At 45.3% G+C, this 21,310-nt stretch overlaps 1 protein-coding gene across 2 annotated transcripts in view; it reads left to right on the forward strand.

Moving 5' to 3' along the window:
* The window catches only part of AVIL (advillin), a 52,191-nt gene extending 31,152 nt beyond the window's left edge, over positions 1–21,039 (forward strand). For both annotated transcript variants that reach the window (XM_081898557.1, XM_081898556.1), the window contains exons 10-20: positions 16–169; positions 1,279–1,379; positions 3,847–3,984; positions 5,960–6,118; positions 8,548–8,727; positions 11,492–11,637; positions 12,624–12,768; positions 14,832–15,020; positions 16,199–16,267; positions 17,825–17,956; positions 20,465–21,039. In XM_081898557.1, coding sequence (XP_081754683.1) covers positions 16–169; positions 1,279–1,379; positions 3,847–3,984; positions 5,960–6,118; positions 8,548–8,727; positions 11,492–11,637; positions 12,624–12,768; positions 14,832–15,020; positions 16,199–16,267; positions 17,825–17,956; positions 20,465–20,578 — 1,527 coding nt within the window. In that variant the 3' untranslated portion in view covers positions 20,579–21,039. The remainder of the gene's footprint in view (positions 1–15; positions 170–1,278; positions 1,380–3,846; positions 3,985–5,959; positions 6,119–8,547; positions 8,728–11,491; positions 11,638–12,623; positions 12,769–14,831; positions 15,021–16,198; positions 16,268–17,824; positions 17,957–20,464) is intronic.
* Positions 21,040–21,310: the final 271 nt, after the last annotated feature.

A 21,310-nucleotide genomic window follows, 5' to 3' on the forward strand; every position in this document is an offset into this window, starting at 1 on the left:
CCTTGCTTGTTACAGGAATTCGTTCAGATGAAAGGCTACCCTCAGAGCACTAACCTGGAGACGGTTCATGATGGGGCAGAGTCAGCCATGTTCAAGCAGCTGTTCCAGAAATGGACAGTCCAGGACCAGACTGTGGGGCTAGGAAGAACGTACAACGTTGGCAAAATTGGTAAGGATGTGCAGAGACATGCCTCGGATCCTTTGGGCAATTGGCAAGGAGCTGCATAGACACCTCCCTCTCCACCCCTGGTTCAGGCCAATTCTGGTTTGCATTCTGTCATTCCCAGTTGCCATTGTCTGGAGGCACAGGTCAATTCTGTGTCCAGGGGAGCTGTCTACCAGCTCCATCTGGTACGCAGGCTGAGACCCTTCCTGCCCACAGACTGTCTTGCCAGAGTGGTGCATGCTCTAGTTATCTTCCGCTTGGACTACTGCAACGTGCTCTACGTGGGGCTAGCTTTGAAGGTGACCCAGAAAATACAATTAATCCAGAATGCGGCAGCTAGACTGGTGACTGGGCCTGAAAGACCTACATTGGCTCCCAGTACGTTTTCGAGCACAATTCAAAGAGTTGGTGCTGACCTTTAAAGCCCTAAACCAGGCTCCCTCAAACTCGGCCCTCCAGATGTTTTGAGACACAGTTCCCATCATCCCTGACCACTAGTCCTGCTATCTAGGGATCGTGGGAGTTGTAGGCCAAAAACATCTGGAGGGCCAAGTTTGAGGAAGCCTGCCCTAAATGGCCTTGGCCCAGTATACCTGAAGGAGCGTCTCCACCCCCATCATTCTGCCTGGACATTGAGGTTCAGCTCTGAGGGCCTTCTGGCAGTTCCCTCACTGTGAGAAGTGAGGTTACAGGGAACCAGGCAGAGGGCCTTCTCAGTAGTGGCGTCCACCCTGTGGAACACCCTCCCATCAGACGTCAAGGCAATAAGCAACTATCTGACTTTTAGAAGACATTTGAAAGCAGCCCTGCTTAGGGAAGTTTTTAATGTTTGATTATCGTGTTTTTAATGTTCTGTTGGGAACCGCCCAGAGTGGCTGGGGAAACCCAGCCGGATGGGCAGAGTATAAATAACAAATTAATATCATCATTATTATTATGATTAGCATCTTTAGGTTTTCAGCAATTTTGGCCAAAAGGTTGCAATTTCTCCTAGCCTTGTTGTGACCCCTGTACTTGTCTCCTGGCCCGAGGGATCATGCACCCCACTTGGCAAAACCTCGCTCTGATGGATGCCAGCTGCTTCCTCCCTTTGACAGATGTTTCCTTTCCAGCTAAGGTCGCCCAAGAGAAATTTGATGCCACCCTCTTGCACGCCCGACCAGAGTTGGCAGCCCAGGAGAGAATGGTAGATAGCGGGGAAGGAAAAGTGGAGGTAAGAGTTATTAGCCCCAATCCCAGAATGGAAGCTGGATTTCTTGTTGGCTCTCTGGTGAGTACAGTGGTACCTCGGGTTACAAACGTACCATATTTTTCGCCCTATAGGACGCACTTTTCCCCCTCCAAAAATGAAGGGGAAATGTGTGTGCGTCCTATGGGGCGAATGCAGTCTCCTTGGCTTCAGCGTTGCTTTCGCTGAAGCCAGAAGAGTCTGCTCTTTGAGGCTGGCGGTGGGGGAAAGCAGCGTTTCCCCCCCATCTCCAGCCCCACAAGCTGGGTCGAAAAGCCCGCAGGAGCCGCGCAGCCTTTAAAGAGCGCGCGGCTTTTGCCTGCTTTTCCCCAAGGAGGGAGAAGGGACGGACTGGCCGAGTCCGTCCCTTCTCCCTCCTGTGGGCTTTTGCGGGAGATGGGGGAATTCCCCCACCCCCGCAAAAGCAGGCAAAAGCCGCGGGCACTTTAAAGGGGCTGTGCGGCTTCTGCTGGCTTTTCTACGAGGTGGGGGAATTCCCCCACCTCATAGAAAAGCCCGCAGGAGCCGCGCAGCCTTTAAAGAGCGTGCCGCTCTTGGGGGCTTTTCCCCAAGGAGGGAGAAGGGACTGACTGGCCGTTTCAGTCCCTTCTCCCTCCTGGTCAAAAAGCCCACAGGAGTCGCGCGCGGCTCCTGTGGGCTTTTGTGGGAGGTGGGGGAATTCCGCCACCTCCTGCAAAAGTAGGAAGAAGGTCTTGGAGTAGAGCACAGATTGCGTGCAGCCTGTCCGCTGCTCCCAGAGCTGCGGGGGGAGGGGGGAATCATATTTTTTCCTCGATTTCCCCCCCCTGAAAACTAGGTGCGCCCTATGGGCCTGTGCACCCTATAGGGCGAAAAATACGGTAATTCGTTCTGGGGGTCCATTCTTAACCCGAAACTGTTCTTAACCTGAGGCGTGCTTTCACTAATGGGGCCTCCCGCTGCCTCTGTGCCGCCGCCGTGCGATTTCCGTTCTCATCCTGGGGCAAAGTTTGTAACCCAAGGTACTGCTTCTGGGTTAGCGGAGTTTGTAACCCAAGGTGTTTGTAACCCAAGGTACCACTGTACAGGTGTCCCACATTTGCATACAATATTTTTCTCTTCTTTTCTATTTCCAAAATATCACACTAGCACAGAGGTGATTGATATGCTCCAGTAGTGAATGATTGTGTGCTCTGATACTGGAAGTGAGGTTGGGCAAGTCGCAGTCACCTTGCCTGCCATTGGCTTAGCTCAGGCATAGGCAAACTCCGGCCCTCCAGATGTTTGGGACTACAGTTCCCATCATCCCTGACCACTGGCCCTATTAGCTAGGGATGATGGGAATTGTAGTCCCAAACATCTGGAGGGCCGGAATTTGCTTTTGCACCCTTCCTCCGAGTTTCTACAAAAGGTTTTTTTTTTAAAAAAAAACAACAACTGCCATTTCATGGCAGGAAAAAGCAATTCTGCAGCCAGAGTTGTTCAGAGTAGGAAAAACTGCATTGTTGTCTTAATTGGCACCATATAATCTGGGTACAGAATGTGATTGTTTAGCTCTTAGGAGTTGATGTTCCTTGGAATTTATTTTGTGTTCATTCACAAGAGATGGGATGCTGGAAGTGTGAAATCTACAGTATGCTTGCTCAAAAGTATCTTTGCGTGCAGAACTAGATGTAACGAAGGAAACACAGGGATCCCAATCCTGCGCTTAACTTGTCCAGTGTTTTGGGGGAGAATTGGTGGACAGAAGAAGAGGTGCTTATCCTTAACCCTGCTCACTCATTCTGCTTTGCAAGTGCCACTGTCAGCTATTTTTAATTCCCCCACTGCCACTGCCTGCTGCCATGTCAGCTTGTGAAACTCGGAGCAAGCCTGGCCGGAAAAGCAGCCCTGAGGATGTTTTTAGGGGGGGAATCAGTGGTGTGCCAGCACCAGAGGGATGTGTTGCTTCTACCTGCTCACCTGCCAGTCTAACCCTGCGTGAGTCCCCTTGCCCTACATTTCAATTAATCTCAGCAGAACAAGTGTTAAGATAGCAATGAAAGGATCTGTCAGTTGTGGTTCTCTGGGCTTCCCTTTTTTCCAGTCTTAAATTCAGTTCCTCACATTTAATGCAGCAATTTGCATTTTTTTTAAAATCCTCATGAAAATTCATCTGCATTTTAGTGCAAATTTCTCCTAATAAAGGAATGTTTGTATGCCGTTTTAACTGTTGTCCATATTTTCGCAAGCATTTCCTCCCTAATTTTATGCATTTTTGCATGCCACCGTCACTAATCATTTTAATTATGTGTATTTGAATCCATCGTCTTTGATAAAATGCGTACTGAAATACGAATTTTCGTGCAGTTTTCTTTTTTAAAAAGCAGATAAATGCCCAAACATGGGCCAGAAATAGGTTGATTAACCTAGGTTATGACTGCACATTTGCTGAGATAACATCTAGTTCCACCCTCTGTTTTGTTATCTCTAGGTCTGGAGGGTTGAGAACCTAGAGCTGGTGCCAGTGGACCATCGATGGCATGGATTCTTCTACGGCGGAGACTGCTACTTAGTCCTGTACACCTATGAGGTCAACAGGAAACCCCATTACATCTTGTACATTTGGCAGGTAAGTGAAGAGCTTCAGATGCGGAAGGCCCTGTTTCTGTTGACTTCCCAGAGGAGTTGGCTTCAGAAGTCTTAGGTGCTGCTACCAAATGTTCCTTTCAATTGTCCATGGTGTACAGGGAATGGTGGCTGTAAACTATGGTTAGGGAAATTGGCTGGCGCACAAACTGCATGTGGCGCACACAGTCCCTCCTGCCATAGAGCTTGACATGCATAGGTTTTACTTGTGTGACACAACCCTTTTGGGTGGATGAGATTGAGAGAGATTGACCAGCTCAGAGTCATCCAATAACTTTCATGGCTCCATGAGGATTTGTCTCTTAAATCCAATCTGGCTAATGAGAGCCTACGTTGGAGACCCTCACTCAGCGTGGCGGTAATGTGCAGCTATACTCACCGCATGCTAGATCTTTCTGTGCTTCAGGGCTGTTGAATATATGGGTAGTGAAAGCGCAGCTAAGAAGGTCAAATCATATATATGACTGACACCCTTCTTTGGAAATTAAACCAGTGTCCAGACTCTAACATTCAAAAACTTTACTTGCAGAAACTGTTAATTGTAGATGAATTAAAACATAATATTTACAGTCGCATGCTCATCCAAGCATGGGCCTACATTTATTTATTTTTTTACATTGTAGCCGTTGTTTTAATTTCATTTTTGTATTATTCCCTTGTATTCATGGATGCATATTTGCATTTAACTTCGCACTGATTTGAAGCCACTTTGTGTCCTTCCTAAAAGAGGATCCTGGGAGGCCGGACGGACATTGCTGGAACAACTCTTGGGTTGGGGCAACTGGCTAAAAGGTTTTAAAATTTTTTAAACGGTTCTAATTTTGGTTCCTTTTTTGTTTTGGTCGGGTTGATGTTGGTTAAATGTTTAGTCGGGGTTGGCAGTTATTTTAATTTGGGTATAACTGTAAACTGATTATTATTGCTGTTGTTGTTTTCTATTGATTTATTGGCTTGTTTGTTGCTCGTATAGGATATTTTGTTTTTTAATGTTTGATGCTTTGTTGTATTTTAAGCCACCCACAGTGGCTTGCGAAACCCAGCAAGATGGGCAGGATATAAATTTAAAAATTCTTATTATTATTACAGTCTCTTCTTCTAACTTCCAAACAGCTGTATTTTCCTGTCTTTCCAGAGCTCAGCACTCAGCCTTCTGTCTCTCAGTTAGGCCATGCCTTGCAGCTCCCATGAGAGATTTACCTTCTCCATTTTACCTGTTCTCTTAAGCCGAGAAGAAGAACTCTAACACTCTATTCAACTGAGCAGTGTTCACAGTGGATTCTAAAACACAGTCATCTAGCTTCCCATAAAATGAAGTCTCTCCTTCACTAGATCCCTCCCATGTGACCAACCTTAACTAATCACATGAGAACCGCTGTTGTTGTTGTTTAGTCATTTAGTTGTGTCCGACTCTTCGTGACTCCCTGGACCAGAGCATGCCAGGCACTCCTGTCTTCCACTGGTCAAACTCATGCTGGTAGCTTAGAGAACACTGTCCAACCATCTCGTCCTCTGCCGTCCCCTTCTTCTTGTGCCCTCCATCTTTCCCAACATCAGGGTCTTTTCCAGGGAGTCTTATCTTCTCATGAGGTGGCCAAAGTATTGGAGCCTCAGCTTCACAATCTGTCCTTCCAGTGAGCACTCAGGGCTGATTTCCTTAAGAATGGATAGGTTTGATCCTCTTGCAGTCCATGGGACTCTCAAGAGTCTCCTCCAGCACCATAATTCAAAAGCATCCATTCTTCGGTGATCAGCCTTCTCTATGGTCCAGCTCTCACTTCCATACATCACGACTGGGAAAACCATAGCTTTAACTATACGGACCTTTGTTGGCAAGGTGATGTCTCTGAGAACTGCTAAAGAACGCTATAGAATTCAGTTACCAACCAATCAAATTTAAACCCATAGCAATGCATACAAGCACTTTCAATTTCAGTGAATTCCATTGCTGTACTCAACAGGGACGCCATGCCACGGTGGACGAGCTTGCGGCTTCAGCCTACCATGCAGTGGAGCTGGATCAGCAGTACAACGGGGAACCTGTGCAGGTGCGGCTGAACATGGGCAAAGAACCGCGCCACTTCTTGGCCATCTTCAAAGGCAAGCTTGTCTTCTTTGAGGTATGGAGGAGGATTAAGGAGCACCATGGAAAATCACAAACTGAATTCCCCAGGCGCCAGGCCTGTTACAGCTAAGCGTATTGCTGTAGCTTAGAAGCAAGGAACCTGGGACCCTCCAGATATTGTTGGGACTTCAGATCCCATAATCCTGAGCCCAATGGTTGGGGGTGATGGGACCTGTAGGGCCACAGGTTCCCCATCTCTGCTTTACCTGCTCAAGGCCACTGTGAGTCACAGCCAGATTCTCCCTGAACACAAACTCTTCGCCCTTCTGGTATATTCTGAGGGGCAAAAGTCAGGAGCAAAGGAGGGGACCAGAACGCAGGTTCCCTGACGTCTCAGTGGAACAGTCTGTCCTTGGGTCTTATTCTTGTCGCTTACAGCAGCCAAGATGGGAAGGGCATGGAGTGACACCACAGTTCATTCCTTGTTGGAGCTTCCCTTCTTTGAATGAATACGGAAACTTGTCTCTGTCATCCCTGCTGTAAGAAAAGGGAAGAGGGTGGCAGGGAGTCCTAGATACTCGAGGAATCACGTCAACCATGCAGAATCAGGCACCAGCTTTGGCTTTTCGTGTTTTTCCCTTTCTCCCGCCTTTCCTTTAAAAAGGAAAAAAAGAGAGATTATAGTCCTCATTGTACAAGCAATATCTTCTGAAAGTTGAAAAAAACAAATGGAGACTGGATTTCAATGGCTTTGGAAATAGGGATTCCCACGATCTCACAGTTTTAATATTCCAAATTCTTGTGTTACAGCCACTCTGGCTGACCAGTATATTTTTTACTCTGCTCTGGGTGATTATATATATATATATATATATATATATATATATATATATCACATCACATCACATCACATCACATCACATCACACCTGGATAAGGATCAGCTAACCAATTTTTTTGCAGTTGACACCAATTGGGTTAACTACCCTCTCGTGGGGATCATATGGTCCAGACATTCATTTAATAAGTACCTGGAACTAGGCTTTTAGTGGGGTAGCATTCATGCCTTGAGATATTCTTTGCCTCAAAGTTGGATGGTGCCAACAATTTGTTCTTTTAGGTGCCTCCTTAAGCCTTTTTTAAAAAAAATCCAATCAGGCATTTTCAAGCCAGCATTGCTGAATATTGTTCTTATTGGTTTTACAGGTTTTACAGATAGTAACTGAATCATGGGTTAGAGAGGCATTTCATTTCCTCCACAAACTGGGAATTAGGACCAAATATGTCACCAGCTGGTATCTGCAGAATCAGTGATGAAGAATCCCATTTATACAAATGAAATCCTTTGATCCAGGCAGGTGTCAGATGTAGCAGAAGATTAAATACTTGTTCTGAGGTTTCCCTGCTAATGATGAATTTATCAATATTCAGAAGTGCGTGGAAAAGGTATCTGAACTCCCAATAGTCTAGTGAGTCTGCCTCCAGGAATGTTTGTGCACCTGTTTAGTAGGATGGGTGTTTCAATAGATGTCGGTCACAGGCAGTCCTTTTTTTTTCTAAAAAAAATAATGTTTAGGGGTACTCTCATTTTCCTACTCATATTGAAATACTGCCCCTCTATGAAGTCAAACATAGATTCACAATATGTTTAGGAGTATGCCTGCCCCCAGAAAAAAAAGCATTAATCTCAGGGGTGGTTTTGCCTTTGCCTTAAGTATTTAACTCAAGTCCCAGCTAGAAGCTTCTCATTGAAAATACTTGTCTGTTGCACAGTTGAGAAGTGATAATCTTTGCCCCTCCAGCTTCTTTCCCAGTAGATGTGCATTTTGTAAATTTTCATCTGCATAGCCAGTGTGGCCATCAGGGTAGGACTCTGGGGTAGGAGACCAGTGGTCCAGTCAGGAGAATGAAGAAGAGGCTCCCCACATGCAGCAGCAAGCGAAGGAATAAATACAGTGGTGCCTCACAAGACGAAAAGAATCCGTTCCGCGAGTCTCTTCGTCTTGCGGTTTTTTCGTCTTGTGAAGCAAGCCCATTAGTGGCATAGCGGATTCTCTACAGATACTATTCTCTGCATGTTACAAAATTGTATAAATCCTTAATTTATCTGACTGGTTATTGTCAATAAAAAGTTTGTGAGTGTTTATTCAAAGCCTGCCAAGGAGTCCACTTCACTTTGTTGCTTCGCCCAATCACCTTCTCAATCTAAATGCATCTCTGGGTTATTTGTGGGACATAGGAATTAGTTCTCCCCCCCCCCCAAAAAAAAGTATAGTCCGCCCCCCCCACAAGGTCTGAGGGATGGTGAACCGGCCCCCTGCTGAAAAAGTTTGCTGACCCCTGATCTAATCGATCACCGCTGCTGTAAGGCCATTAAGGTTACTTAGGTTAACCGTGCCACTGTACACAGCATCGCTCCAGTTGCATCATTAGGTTAGCAGTGATTTCGGTTTGTTGTTCTGCCCTTCCATCACTTGCTCTTTAGGGCGGGACATCAAGGAAAGGCAGGAGCGAAGCGGAACCACCAGTGCGGCTCTTCCAGATCCGTGGAACGGACAGCTCCAACACGAAGGCGGTAGAAGTGCCGTCTGTGGCTGCCTCTCTCAATTCCAACGATGTCTTCTTGCTGAAGACCCAGACGGACCATTACTTGTGGTATGGCAAGGTGAGGCGAGGAAAGGTGGCTCGGAGCAGGGATGAGGGCAAAGTCAAGCAGGAGGGCAGGTGGGAATCCGGAACCCCACCATCCATTGCATTTCAAACAGGGACATCCCGCCAGAAAGGTTTTTACATGGACAGGTGGGTGTCAGAATTAAGCAAAGAAAAATGGGTGAGACCAAATGTCTGGTATAGAATTTGGACTCCTTGCCGTGGCGGGGGAATCTTCAAATTTCATTAAAAACAGCAGAGTAGTCCCAAGTCTCTGTCTTTCATGGTTGTGAAAGATAACTTTGAAATGTGTCACTTATTATTATAATTATTATTATTATTACCCCACCCATCTGGGTTTCCCCAGCCAATCTGGGTGGCTCCCAACAGAATATTAAAAACACAATAAAACATAAATCATTACAAAAATTCTGTAAACAGGGTTGCCTTCAGATGTCTTCTAAAAGTTAGATAGTTGTTTATTTCCTTGACATCTGATGGGAGTGCGTTCCACAAGGTGGATGCCACCACCGAGAAGGCCCTCTGCCTGGTTCCCTGTAACTTCGCTTCTTGCAGTGAGGAAACCGCCAGAAGGCCCTCGGAACTGGACCTCAGTGTCCGAGCTGAACGATGGGGTGGAGACGCTCCTTCAGGTATACTGAGTCGAGGCCATTTAGGGCTTTAAAAGTCAGCACCAACTCTTTGAATTGTGCTCTGAAATGTACTAACATAGGAAGAAATTTCAAAAGCGTTTCAGCTATGGTATGCTATACAGATTTTTGCACACAGTGAGTAGCAGCTTAAAATTAAATAGAGAAAGGAAGTCACAAGTCCCGTGACTGTAGAGGGCACTTTGAGAAAGTGCACATGGCCAGGAACACAGAACTAGGATTATCACGGAGCAGAATGCAACAGTTGCCTAGGGCAGCAAATTCCAGAGGAAGAACGCCCTAACTATATCTCAGAGGTGATAGAGCACACATTTTGCATGCACATGGTCCCAGATTCAATCTGCTGCAACTCCAGTTAGGTTTACAAAAGACTCCTGCCTAAAACCAGCTACACTGGCTCCCGGTGGAGTACAGGATCAGGTTTAAGGCGCTGGTTTTAACCTTTAAAGCCCTATACGGCCTAGGACCCTCGTACCTACGGGACCGCCTCTCCTGGTATGTCCCACAGAGGAACTTACGGTCTTCAAACAAAAACATCCTGAAGGTCCCAGGCCACAGAGAGGTTAGGCTGGCCTCAACCAGAGCCAGGGCTTTCTCGGCCACGGCTCCAATCTGGTGGAACACTGTCACAAGAGACTAGGACCCTGCGGGACTTGACATCTTTCCGCAGGGCCTGCAAGACAGAGCTGTTCCACCAGGCCTTTGGGCAGGGCACAGCCTGACTCCCTCCTTTGGCAATCTTCACAGAACTCTAGCCCAATGGTTGCTATTAATTTGATTTGAATTAATTTTATAATGAAATGGTTTTAGAATGTTGTATTATTTTATTGTTGTTGGCCGCCCTGAGCCCAGCTTCAGCTGGGGAGGGCAGGATAATAATAATAATAATAATAATAATAATAATAATAATAATAATAACAACAACAACAACAACAACAACAACAACAACAACAACAACAACCCTGGAGAGCCACTGTCATCCAGTTTTGGGTAGCCAATACAGAGCTAGATGGACCAGGGGGCTGACTCTGTATAAGGAAATGTCTTCTATTCCTAGAACATTTCTTTGCAGTGGCTGCATTTGCATTTATGAGGACAACCCATAGCAGCTCTTGGGCTACAATAGAAACATCTCACTTGGAAGCTTTTGCTTCCACTTTAGATTAAATGCTGCTTTGTGTGATGTCACAACCCAGGCAAACCAGGGTTAATCTTAACTATGGTTTGTCAAAACCGGTCACGTCAGAAGAGGGGGAAGCGCGTGACCCTGATGGCTTCCCACAGCTTGTTCTTATCATGCTAAACCAGGGTTTAGTGTTAGGTGCAAACACAGCCTGTGTTGCCCTTTTTATGGGAGCGGCCAAGATTGTTGACTTCTAGCTCCAAGTGCAGAAGTACAGAAGGCCTGTACTGCCCAGATAGTTGAGGGGGAAATGTTTGGTGTCTTGTCATGTAGTAGACCAGTATGAAGTAAGCAGCACATAAGCGGCATACAAAACACTACCAAACCATTCTACGTTCTAAATCTTTTATTAATAATCCAAACATTGAGAGAACAAGGTACAAGATCTACTACAGAAGCCACAAACAGAAAACTCATTCAACTTGTGTCCAAAAGGAAGATTCAGTCTTTAAAGTTCCTTTAGCCAGGCTCCTGTAAATATCAACGAAGATAAGTTTGATCAAACGAAGTGTCAGCGATGGTACGCACGAGAGTTAGACAAGGTGCCGGCGTTTGTCACCTGTTTCACCCATGAAGAGTCTCGGACTTCTTCAGTAAATTCTCTCTCACGGTTTTGATATATTTCTAAACATTCAAGTCCATGTGTTACGTTCCTTCTTGGCTTAAGCTACAATATTTAATTTCTTTCTTCAGGAAATTCTCCCTCAAGATTTTGGTGCATTTACATACATTCAACTTCATATGCGAAGTTCTTTCTTGACTTAAGCATTTATTCATTGTATTTCCCGTGGTGTCTTGTCAAGGCACGACTGCAGGCGTCCCCTTGCACCAAAACCTTTCAAGATTGTTTCATAGCCCACCTAGATGTGGGTCAGCAAGCTGCCCTTCCACTTCCACCACTTTACCTCTGTGGGTTTTCATTCCAGGGTTCCAGTGGCGATGAACGGGAAATGGCCAAGGAGTTGGCCACCACCCTTTGCAACGGGATTCAGGAGATGGTAGCAGAAGGGCAGGAGCCCCCCGAGTTTTGGGAGCTGCTTGGAGGCAAAGCCCCCTATGCAAGTGAGAAAAGGTACTTGCGCCCTGTCCCTAAACTCTAATACTTGCTTGTGTATCTCAGTGCTTCTAGGCAGGGGGCTTGAATATTGCAAGCAGGTGTTCGGATATCACAAAGTAATATTCACAGTAAGGGGGAATCTGGATTAAATGGGGCACAGGGAGGATATGGGTTGGTATTTTGATACTAATGATATCATATGGATGCTGTGAGAAACTTGCATGCATTGATCCCATAATAAACAGCCACTTGGAAGCACCCTCTGTCCCCAACTTTAGCGTCCCAGAATCGTAGGGTTAGAAGGGACCCCCAAAGCGTCATCTAGCAAAATTCCCTGCAATGCAGGAATCACAGATGAAGAATTATCTAGAGAGGTAGACTCAACTAGTGCCTACTTCCAAGAGCTTTTCAACAACCCAGGCTTTAAAGCCAGTGTGGTGTAGTGGTTAAGACCGGTAGACTCGTAATCTGGGGAACCGGGTTCGCTTCCCCGCTCCTCCACATGCAGCTGCTGGGTGACCTTGGGCCAGTCACACTTCTTTGAAGTCTCTCAGCCCCACTCACCTCACAGAGTGTTTGTTGTGGGGGAGGAAGGGAAAGGAGAATGTTTGCTGCTTTGAGACCCCTTCGGGCAGTGATAAAGCGGGATATCAAATCCAAACTCTTATTCTTATATATATATTATGCTTTTATTAGGCTTTTTTTAAAACAAGCAAACTAACACTATTGGGTTGTGATTACTTTTACTGCTATTGTTTTTTTATTACAATGCTGAAATACTTGTGCATCATAAAGTTTGTGCATTGATTGTTAATGGCAGACATAAGTCACCTTGGCAATATGCTATGTTGAAGGGCAGCAGAGAAGCAAGTAAAACTAAAATAATAAATAAAGGGATTAATAACGGGGCCAGCAGATCTTGGTCCATATCTCCAAATCCTTATAAGCACATTGGAAGTGAGACCTACAAAGGACTTTCTCAAGCAGTCTCTGTCTTACAGGCTGCAGGAGGAGGTCCCTGACCACCCTCCACGGCTCTTTGAATGCTCCAACAAGACCGGATGCTTTGTAGCCATCGAGATCACAGACTTTACCCAAGATGACCTCAGTGAAAGTGATGTGATGATGCTGGATACCTGGGACCAGGTGAGGCTGGGGCAGGAGAAGTACTGTCCTGAATTTCTTAGCCTCTCATTCTATGGTGGCTGTGTGATTTAAAGTCTCTGGCTACTTCCTGCAATTCTTTCACTCTATTTGAGTGTTATGGAGTACAAGGCAGCCTTTTGAAGGTATGATTACTCTGCAGAGCAGGGAGCGTGGAGCATTGGAGGCTTGCAGTACCTTAAAAATATAGTAGTTTGGAAAGGCTTAAAAAGGAAAAGGCAAAAGACCCCTGACAATTAAGTCCAGTCGCGAATGACTCTGGGGTTGCGGCGCTCATCTCGCTTTATTGGCTGAGGAAGCCGACGTTTGTCTGCAGTCAGTTTTTCTGGGTCATGTGGCCAGCATGACTGAGCCGCTTCTGGCAAACCAGAGCAGTGCACAGAAACACTATTTATCTACTTGCACTTTGACATGCTTTTGAACTGCTAGGTTGGCAGGAGCCGGGACCGAGCAGCGGGAGCTCACCCCGTCACGGGGATTCGAACTGCTGACCTTCTGATCAGCAAGCCCTAGGCTCAGTGGTTTAGACCACAGCGCCACCCACTTAGCAGAAGGCAAAGGCAGTAAGCTTGGTTCTCAGGCAGAATAAATGAGCTCCAAAATACGCCCCCCCACACACACATAAAAGAGCGTATTAAGTTTCTAGAACTAGCAAAGGAACTATAGAAATGCAAAAATAGCTTCATGAAGGATGTCTGCTGATGCTTATAAGCCACAATAGCCGGGACTGGTCCTTTTCCCTTAGTGCCACTGATAATATGGAGATAGACAATAGAATGCAGCTCCTGACCCACTTGCTTCGCTCCCCTTCAGCATCTAAGTGCCCCACTGTTAGGAGTTCTGGCTTTGAAGGAGCCTTTGGACTGCCCCAGTCTGTGGATAATGCCATTATATAGTTTAGTCACTTAACTTACCTGCCTATCGGGATGGAATCAGGAGTTTCCTTTGTTTGTCCTGGTTTAGCTTCCTTACTGGTGTGCCCACCTCCCGACTTCTGTGACACCTGGGAATATCCTTACGCTCAAAACCAAACTAATGTTTCCCTAGTTTTCTCCCAGGGCAGCTGTGTACTACAAGCAATGGGTGACCTTAGACCAGGGGTAGGCAACCTAAGGCCCGGGGGCTGGATGCGGCCCAATCGCCTTCTCAATCCTGCCCACGGACGGTCTGGGAATCAGCATGTTTTTACATGAGTAGAATGTGTGCTTTTATTTAAAATGCATCTCTGGGTTATTTGTGGGGTCTGCCTGGTGTTTTTACATGAGTAGAATGTGTCCTTTTATTTAAAATGCATCTCTGGGTTATTTGTGGGGCCTGCCTGGTGTTTTTACATGAGTAGAATGTGTGCTTTTATTTAAAATGCATCTCTGGGTTATTTGTGGGGCATAGGAATTCATTCATTTTTCTTTTCTTTTTTTAAATGATTTTATTGTTATCATTCACTTTAATACACCAAACAGAAAAGAAAACAAATTTCCATCACAAAATGTTTTTTTCCCCTGTCAACCAGACTTCCTGTCTATTCCTTATTACAGATTCTATATTATTTGTTCACTGCCATTACACAGCTAGTTTTGTTCAAGTTTAATAACCCTTGGTCCATTCATAGGTTTTACACCATTCTTAAAACTGCTACTGAAATTATTTGAATGGCCCCCCACAAGGTCTGAGGGACAGTGGATTGGCCCCCTGCTGAAAAAGTTTGCCGACTCCTGCCTTAGACTAAATCTAGATCTCTGAATGGGGGCAGAGCTTAGTCCTTGCATGCTCCTTTTATCTACTATGATCAGGACAGATATTGTGTTGTCGTGCACAATCGCATCAACTTTTGCCGATATCACTGCAGTCTGGTTTCAGAAAAGCTTCCTAGTTCTGACTCCAGGGGTGGCTGTCATTGGACTCTAATTCCCATTGAGCCAGCAGGGCCAATGGTCAACTGTCAAGAGTTGTGACCCAACAACATCTGGAGAATCGCAGGTCCCCTCACTCTGTTCCCTGTTGCTCGAATGAGCAACTTCTGAATCATCGCTCTTCTCTTTCCCCAGATTTTCCTATGGATTGGCAAAGAAGCCAACGAGACAGAGAGGAAGGAGGCAGTGACGATGGCTCAGGAATACCTGCAGACCCACCCCAGCGGGAGGGAAACCAACACCCCCATCCTCATAATCAAGCAAGGTTTTGAGCCGCCCAACTTCACAGGCTGGTTCCTGGCTTGGGACCCATATCGGTGGAGTGTAAGTGGAAACCATGAATCAAATCGCCTGAAGTGGAAGCCTGAATCAAATCGCTTTTGTTTTCTAGAGATCTGGGGGTGATTTGTACCGCAGGTGGAATTCAACAAATGAGTTTGGTCAGCAGAGGCCTGTGCAATAACTTCCACTTGCACAATAGGGCTTCTCCCCCTCCCCCCCCAAAAAATGCACCCCCTGAAATGGGCTCTGAGGCTGTCAGGAGAACCCACTGAACAGTGTCTGGAAAGCTAAAAGGCTTGCGGGGACAGAACGATTGACAGTGTGATGTTGAATTTCACTCCATGTACCAAATTGACTGATAGTGGCACATCACCCTTTTTGAAATAAATAAAATTGGATCCTTTGCTGAAACAAATACTGACAAATATTTGAAATCTGCAGGTATGTCCAGTTTTGTCAATTAAGCTTTTGAATATGGAATTTCTCATATACCGTATTGTTCGCTCTATAAGACGCACCAGACCACAAGACGCACCTAGTTTTTGGAGGAGAAAAACAAGAAAAAAACTATTCTGAATCTCAGAAGCCAGAACAGCAAGAGGGATCGCTGCGCAGTGAAAGCAACAATCCCTCTTGCTGTTCTGGCTTCTGGGATAGCTGCGCAGCCTGTATTCGCTCCATAAGACACACACACATTTCCCCTTCCTTTTTAGAAGGGAAAAAGTGAGTCTTATAGAGCAAAAAATACGGTAAATTTTGATTGTGGAATTTTACTGTAACATTCAAAATCCAAGTGCTTTGCAAGCTACTTTTGGGGATCATTATATTGTTTTGATTTTGGCAGGCATTCAATTTGTACACTGTTGATGATCAGATACATCTGAACCACTGGGATACTGCGTGTCAGCTAAACCTCATGCATAACATCCTGAGTTCCTTTGAGAATATCCAGGCTATAGATGTGGAAGATCAATGCATTGACTGTGCAGTCTTAACCATGCCCACTCTGACTTAAGTTCTACTGAATTCCTGATAAGGACTTTGGTCTTATGCAAGTGGGTCATCTTAGTTCCCCACGTTTTTCCAAAGATTGGTTGCAACTCGATTCAAAACAGGTCTCGGGGAGAAATGCTTGGGAGTAAAAGCCTGTTTCTAGCACAGGAAGGTGCTATGGTGCCATAACCCTCTTACAGATAAGTGGTTTTTTTGATCCCTTGCAGGAAGGAAAGACATATGAGCAGCTGAAGAAGGAACTGGGAGATGCCAACAACATTGTCAGAATCACGGCTGTAAGTGTTGACGCTTTGGTTTCCCCAGTGAGAAATGAGGTCAGTGGCTAAGTAGGGGGAGAAATCTGGGTGCATAAGAAGCTAGAAAATTACCAGATCATGTTGTTTGTCCAATCTAACCCTGCATTATCTATTTCATGGGTATGAAATCATGAAGAAAAAGTGGTTGGAATGAAAGATAAGATACTAATGAAAGATAAGATACTGAAATTATTGGGTGTGTTCTAAATTGTGTTTGTTGTGTTTTGTTAATTCAATGTTTTAGTGTTAGTGTTACGTAGTGTTTTTGTTTTTGTATTGTATTGTTTTGTTGAATTCTTTTTCTTTCTTTTATAGTTTCTAAACTGTTAATAAATATTATTTTTTTAAAAAAACAAAAACAAGACAAGACTAAAAGATGTCTGGGGGAAAAAAAAGAAAGAAAAAGTGGTTGGGGCAACAGACATGACTCTTACCTTTCCACAGCAGACAACATCCCAGCTGTGAAAAAGTCAGAGACTTCTATTCTGCACATGAACCTTCTATCTAGGCAAACAGTTTGCAGCCAGCTAAGTTCTATCTAGGTTGCAGCCAGCTAAGTTTTACTTAGAGTAGACCCACTGAACTTAATGTGCCCAAGTTAGCCATGTTGGTTAATTTCAATGGAACTACTCTGGGTAAGACTAGCACTGGCTACAACTAGTGTCTCAGGAAGAGAGTATTTCACATTGTCTGTTGGTTAGGAAACAAAAATTAATACCTGGGAATTTCTGCATGCAAGGTATGAGTTCTCTGTTGGACACAGTCAAAACTGAGCTAAAGTTCTGCCTTCTCCTACTGCACCTCCAGCAACATCGTGGCTGAGGCAAGGAAAACCCATCCCTGCGGCCCTTATTCCTTTGCAATCCCATAATAAACCAGTACTTTTGGTACAGCAGTGGCTTTCTAAAGTAGTGTGCCGTGACCAGAGGATGAGAAATTTATTAAATAATTGAAGGGTTCTCCCAAGCCCAATATTCCCACCCACAGAGGAGCCTGCCCACTGTGTGTCTGCAAGATTCACTACTCCTTCCATTCATTCTCCCCTCAAATCCAGAGAGAAACAGTCGAGTTACTCATCCTCTCCCGTGCAGTGAATCGCACAAAAACACAGGAGGTGGATTTCTCTGGGGTCAAATAAGTTCCTAGTCTTAAAAGTGCTTTCAGTTTTGCTTCCTCATAAGCATAGAATTTATTTATTAATTAAATGCCTCTATTTATTTATTAAATTTCTGTATATAAGAAGCGTGTACAGTCATACCTTGGCTCCTGAACGCCTTGCGAGTCGAACGTTTTGGCTCCCAAACCTGGAAGTGAGTGTTCCAGTCTGCGAGTGTTCTTTGGAACCTGAACGTCCGATGCTGCTTCTGATTGGCTGCAGGGGCTTCCTGCAGCCAATCGGAAGCCGCACCTTGGTTTCTGAACGTTTTGGAAGTTGAATAGACTTCCGGAATGCATTCCGTTTGCCTTCCAAGGTACCACTGTATAGGGTCTGCTTCTACAGATGGCGTTTTTAAAACCTGCCCCTTTTCTGCTCAGGATCTGAATGGTGCATCCATCACTCCAAAGGCTGGGACCTTCAACAGCAGCAACTGCCCTACCTACCCTCTAGAAGTCCTGCTGTCCAGCCAGGATGAGCTACCAGAAGATGTGGATCCTGCTAAGAAGGAGGCGAGTTGTTTATTTGTTTTCTTGCATTTATATCCCAGTTTTCTTCCATCATAGGGTGGCGCTGTGATCTAAACCACAGAGCCTAGGGCTTGCTGATCAGGTCAGCGGTTCGAATCCCCGCGATGGGGAGAGCTCCCGTTGCTTGGTCCCAGCTCCTGCCAACCTAGCAGTTCAAAAGCATGTCAAAGTGCAAGTAGATAAATAGGTACCACTCTGGCGGGAAGGTAAACAGTGTTTCCATGTGCTGCTCTGGTTCACCAGAAGCAGCTTAGTCCTGCTGGCCACATGACCCAGAAGCTGTACGCCTCGGCCAATAAAGCGAGATGAGCGCCGCAACCCCAGTTGTCCACGATTGGACCTAACGGTCCGGGGTCCCTTTACCTTTACCTTTCTTCCACCATGGAACTCAAGATGGCCTTCCTGTGGGTTGCTAGGCTTTCACCTTTCTAGACATTGTAGCTTCAAGCGCCTTCAGTCCATAGCATGGCATGAGGTCTGTTCTGCAGTACTTAAGCAGCAAGGCACATGCTTGAACATGTAGGGATGCCCTCTGCTGCTGCTCCTTCCTTTCTTCCCTGGTGTTTTTTTTTAAAGGAAGTGGCTGCCAAGCAGCAACAGTGTGAACAAATATGCCTACCCTCCTTACTGGAGCCTTCCAACAGAAAAAAACCCCAGAGCACTAAAAGTCTGTGATACACAGGTTGGGAAACAATGCTGGGAATAGCAGACTGGAAATTTCATTCATACATGCATCCTGCTAAGGCTACCAATGATTGGATTAGTGACCCGGAAACTACAACTAATCCAGAATGCGGCAGCTAGACTGGTGACTGGGAGCGGCCGCCGAGACCATATAACACCGGTCTTGAAAGACCTACATTGGCTCCCAGTACGTTTCCAAGCACAATTCAAAGTGTTGGTGCTGACCTTTAAAGCCATAAACGGCCTCGGCCCAGTATATCTGAAGGAGCGTCTCCTCCCCCATTGTTCCGCCCGGACACTGAGGTCCAGCTCCGAGGGCCTTCTGGCGGTTCCCTCCCTGCGAGAGGCCAAGTTGCAGGGAACCAGGCAGAGGGCCTTCTCGGTGGTGGCGCCCGCCCTGTGGAATGCCCTCCCACCGGATGTCAAGGCGATGGACAACTACCTGACATTCAGAAGACTTCTGAAGGCAGCCCTGTTCAGGGAAGTTTTTAATATGTGACATTTTAGTGTATCTTTCATCTTTGTTGGAAGCCGCCCAGAGTGGCTGAGGAAACCCAGCCAGATGGGCGGGGTACAAATAATAAATTATTATTATTATTATTATTATTATTATTATTATTATTGAATTGGGGGCAGAATTCATTGTCTTAAGCTTTAAAGGGTAAGTTCCCAGAGGAATGGATGAAATTTAAAGACTGTTTAGCTATATATGCTAAGATAATTTAAATAGAAATACTTGCAAGTACCAGATTGGCTTAGGATTTAAATATGTGAAGTTATAGAATAACATATCTAAAGTTAAAACGAAAAGAAAGAAAGTTGTTAATTGATTAAGTAAATTTTATGAGAAATTAGTTTTGGAAAACTGTTACAACGATATAGACAGAAACTCAGCCAGGGGGATTCGAGGAAGTCACTTAACAATGTTAACAAAAGTGGAATTATTATAGTTAGGATTTATGTTTTGTTTGTTTGTTTATTTTTATGTTATAAATTTGGAAAATTAATAAAAAAAAATTGGGGGGGGGGGTAATAAAAAATAAAAGGTAAATTCCCAGTGCACAGGCAGGCTTCAAATAACATGGGCTATACTTGGCAAAATCGCTTAAGGCTTGTAACGCGGCCGGACTCCAGTAGAGCTGAGGTTAGACCCACTCTCACAAATAGAAGATGGAGAGGCAAACTTGTTTCTCAACTGCACTGCTTCAGACTGCAGATAGGGACTTGCAGGAGTAAATGTGTCTTCATATAAAACGAAACAAAAAAAAAATAAACCCCCTTCGCACAGAAAACCAGCATGTCAGGGGGAAGGAGTCTCCCTTTAGCCTTCTCCCTGATGGGCTATTTTCTTATGCCGGATTGTAACTCGGCCTGTTAAACCACTCCCCTCCATTTCCCGTGTTTAGTTTTAGATTGTAAGCTGGTTGGGGCGGGGGCCTATTGTTGTACTCCATAAAATGACCATTCACATAAATCACACTGTTGATAAATAAATAATAAAATTCTATGTGTGGGGAGATCTATAAGTAAATCTACCTCAAACATTCATTTGCTAAAGAGGAGCATTCAGTTCCCTCATCCCAAATACCTGGAGTCTGACGTTCCACATTCAGAAGTAGGTTTTCCACCTCAGCTGATATCTGTGAAGACTACGGCCAAAAGAAATCCATCAGAATTAACTTACTTCCTTGGATTCTCTTGTGCCAACGTGACCTAGAGTGGGGCCCCGTTGTGTGCACTCACTGCTCAAATCCTCTCTTTCATTTACTCATCTAGTCACTGTGGTCTTTCCCCCCTCATTAACAGAATTTCCTGTCAGCGCAAGACTTCCTCCAAGTCTTTGGGATGCCCAGGGAAAAGTTTGATGCTCTCCCTACTTGGAAGCAACTCAACATGAAGAAAGAGAAGGGGCTTTTCTGAAGAATAAGCGTTTCTCGAGGTGGAATAGATGACACCTGCACTCAGTTCCTATTGATTTGGGGGCAGGACCCCCTAGCCAGAAGCAGCTGAGCCTGCAAAGGGAGCTGCGTTATGTATCACGTTTGTGCCTAAATTGCGCTTTGAAGGTTGGTTTCGTATCTTTTACTCAAGGCTGGTGCTGTCCAGGAACTTTAAAAACAACAACAAAAAACGGCTTCACCATTGCAAGTCTACAGTGGTGAGAAAACCCAGCTCAGACGAAGCAAGCAGAACCGAATTTCAGAAGATCCACAGGAAACAGTCGTCTCTGTTCTTGGCTATTGGCTGTGCTTGATGCAAATTAAGTAGCCACGCTGTGGCAGTTAGAAATCCAAGCCACGCGATGGCTGGCTATTTTGTGTGAATTGGGCCTTGTAGAGTGCATACCTATATTGCAAACATTAAAAGCCGGCTTCACTCTCCTTAATAACTCATTCCATCCTGCCTGTGACCTCAAGGAATGCTGGGACTTGTAGTTCTGCAATGATTGCTTACGGTCATGTGCAGAAAGCTCTCATTTTGGAGACCGGGTACGGGATTTAAGCACACTAACAGCTACTATATCGATGGGCTGCTTTGCCTTCCCCAACTCCAGAGCCACTGTGGTCTAGTCAACTATTGGGGGATGTGCTGTGTCATTGGTAGAGCCTAACTTCCCACTGCAACTGCTGGTGAGAAAGAGGAGCTAAGAGG

This window comes from Podarcis melisellensis (assembly GCF_964234715.1).
Source record: "Podarcis melisellensis genome assembly, chromosome: 2".
Taxonomy (NCBI): Eukaryota; Metazoa; Chordata; class Lepidosauria; order Squamata; family Lacertidae; genus Podarcis; species Podarcis melisellensis.